The sequence below is a fragment of the Momordica charantia genome (genome assembly GCF_013281855.1).
Source record: "Momordica charantia cultivar OHB3-1 chromosome 6 unlocalized genomic scaffold, Mcharantia_2.0 BLBB01000006.1, whole genome shotgun sequence".
NCBI classification, from domain to species: Eukaryota; Viridiplantae; Streptophyta; class Magnoliopsida; order Cucurbitales; family Cucurbitaceae; genus Momordica; species Momordica charantia.
The window spans coordinates 22157499-22160686 of record NW_028275164.1 but is presented as its reverse complement, the minus strand read 5'-3'; the positions used below and the strand labels follow the sequence as shown (position 1 = coordinate 22160686).

The 3188-nt window shown below is 43.4% G+C and overlaps 1 protein-coding gene across 1 annotated transcript; it reads left to right on the top strand.

Annotated features, from left to right (window-relative positions):
* The first annotated feature begins 1621 nt into the window (after positions 1–1621).
* LOC111021833 (uncharacterized) lies at positions 1622–2596 on the top strand. Its single transcript, XM_022298918.1, has one exon. It carries the CDS (start codon positions 1622–1624, stop codon positions 2594–2596), a length of 975 nt encoding a protein of 324 aa, XP_022154610.1.
* The last annotated feature ends 592 nt before the right edge of the window (positions 2597–3188 follow it).

Below are 3188 nucleotides of genomic sequence, written 5' to 3'. Positions count from 1 at the left end.
CCTTAACCCGAGGTTGCGACTATTTCCATCCTAAAACTAAGATATCTCTCGTAATAGACATAGTAGGGAATGTCTTAGGACTTTGAACTTGCTTAGACATAAGTCAAGTGAAAAGCGTAGTCGTTGGTTCCTAAAGTGAAATGCATATCGTCCTTAGCATATCCTTGATTCTTTGTTGGCTAACTTGAAGTAATTCGGGCTAGGTTTTATCATTATAAGTCCAAATCCCAAATCCAAAACCATTATTTGTGACCACTTCCCATTTTACAAGAATCACTCATTCCAACATTCACTATTCTTTAAAACTTTAGAGTTTGGAAATTGTTTAGAAGTCCTTGAGGATCGATACTTGGATACTCCATCCATTTTATATTACTCTGACAGGTGTGCGCTTGCATCTATATAATTGTTACCACGCTTAGCGCGTGCGTTCAGCATAAACGCCCAGTCAAGACCCACATATCCTATACCCTCATTTTCTTCCTCATCATCGAACCTCTCTTCTTCCCGACAGCCACACCCCTCCTACGGGCATATAGGTCATGATGTAGAGGGTTTAACACCATTGGGATCAGATGTTGTTCCATGTAATCTAGGAGATGATAGGGTGTGTGATTGGGATGTGCCGGGAGTATGGAATGATAACGAAGATGAAAGTGGTGAATCATATGACCCGTTGGCAGAGTCTGAAGAAGGACGCTCTCAAGCAGAATATGGGAACGAAGAGCATGACGATGCGTTTGATGATGAGCTTGAGCCTGATGTCGAACAAGTGCACACTGAGATTCGCAAGGATGAAGAAGCGGTCCGGCCACCGGGATGTAATGGTCTCACCGGAGACTCTAATGATGAAAAATTGCAACTCATAGTACAGGCTTCTGGGGCAAATGATGTTAATGAGGGCGATGTATTTGATAATAAGAAGGAGTTGAGTTTGAAAATGCATTTAGTTGCAATGCGGAAAAATTTTCAGTTTAAAGTAAAAAAGTCGACGCCAGAGCTATATATACTGCGGTGCGTTCATGCTGATTGCACGTGGAGGCTTCGAGCTACCAAGCTAAAGGAATGCACTTTGTTCAAGATAAAAAAATATTGTGCTGCCCATACGTGCTATGGTGGAGCTTTAAAACATGATCATAGGCAAGCCAAAAGTTGGGTGGTAGGACATCTTGTGCAAGAGAAGTTCACAGATGTCTCCCGCACGTATAGACCAAAGGACATTATACAAGACATGAGGAAGGAGTATGGTGTCAATTTAAGTTATGATAGAGCATGGCGTTCTAGTGAAGAAGCACTCCGGCTTATTAGAGGTGATCCAGCATCGTCATATGGTCTACTTCCAGCTTATGGTGAAGCTTTGAAAATCATGAACCCAGGTACTATTTTCGAATTAGAACTAGAAGGTGGCAAATATTTCAAATATGTATTCATGACATTGGGTCAATCGATTCGAGGTTTTCTGGGTTGTATTAGACCAGTGTTGGTTGTTGACGCGGCCCACCTAAAGGGGAAGTTCGGAGGGGTATTGTTATCAGCTTTTAGTGTCGATGCGAATAACCAGATTTACCCATTAGCATTTGCGATTGTCGACGGTGAGACGGTAGCATCATGAGTGTGGTTTATGACTCAAATAAAATGTGCGCTCGCTGGAGTTGATAATTTGGTTTTCGTTTCTGATAGACATCAAACCATTTGCAAGGCAATCGACAAGGTATTTCCTGCTGCATTTCATTGCTTTTGTATACAGCATATCAAGGTTAACTTGATAGTAAAATTTAAAAACGATGCGAAGGCAGTCGAGGAATTATTTTTAAAGGCTACAAAGGCGTATCGCGAGTCATATTTCAACTCGATCTGGGCCCAACTTCGTGCATACCCCGGTGTACGGGAATATCTAGACGATATTGGAAAGGAGCGTTGGGCTCGTTGTTTCCAAACTCAATTGAGGTACACACAAATGACTACAAATATCGCAGAGTCTGTAAATGCCTTCTTCAGGCACGCCCGTAAGTTGCCGGTTACCGCCTTACTTGACCACATTAGAGGTAAGTTACATAATTGGTTCTATGATCGACGGACGCTTGCAGCTTCCCGATCAACCACATTGTCCGACTACGCAGAAAACATGTATGCCGAATATTCAGATAGTGCGCGGAGACACGTTGTAGACAACATTGACCAGTTCCATTTCCAGGTACGGGATGGCAACTTTGACGGGATTGTTGATTTGAACGCTATGACGTGTAGTTGTCGGGAGTTTGATTACTTTAAGATTCCGTGCTCTCATGTTATTGCGGCGGCGATGATGCGAAATATAAATCCATACAGTCTGTGCGACGAGGCATATACGACGAACTCCTGGATATTGGCTTATGCAGAACCCATATTTCCAGTCGGACACGTCTCGACATGGAATAGTTCGCCAGAGTTTGTCAACATACCGGTGGAACCACCGAAGACTGTTCCAAGAGTTGGGAGGAGGAATACAACTAGGATTCCTTCCACGGGCGAGGTACGACAAACACGTAAGTGTGGTCGCTGTGGTGCGTGGGGACACAATCGCAAAACATGTAGCGAACCCCTTACCACATTGTGAATGTATGCTTCTGTTGTTCATTTACTTTTAAACATGTATGAAGTGGATTTTAAAGAAATTGGCAAGATAACTTGTATCTCAAGAAACCAACCATGCATGCATGCATTTGCAACTCTATGTGTTCTACTACTAGAATGAAATACGAATTAGAAAAGACAATATCGGAATTCCATAAATATTCAAAAAATGGGACGGCGCGCCCACATCTGTACAGCGTACTGACGCCTAAAAAATACAATATTATCTTGGGTCAAAGTGTCCAGCTTTGACCCGGTAACATCGTACTCGAAGAAGCGTACACAGAAAATCCCGCAATTTGTGGCGTTACTCTGTTGGGGTGTGCGAACCCGATGCACCCTCCATGGCACCACTGGTAGGTCCGGTCGTGATGCAAATATCCCGCCATGATGTAGTACTGCAGGTAGGATCATACAAATGGGCTTCAGCTCATTCTCGAGTGAATCTAGTGGAGTGGCCGATTGGAGTGAATCCCATACGGTTAAGTCACCTTCCACAAGATCAATTTTGAGCATCACCAGTGGTTCTCACCTATATTGATCGGGGTGTACACAATGTCTGCATCAGTCCAAGC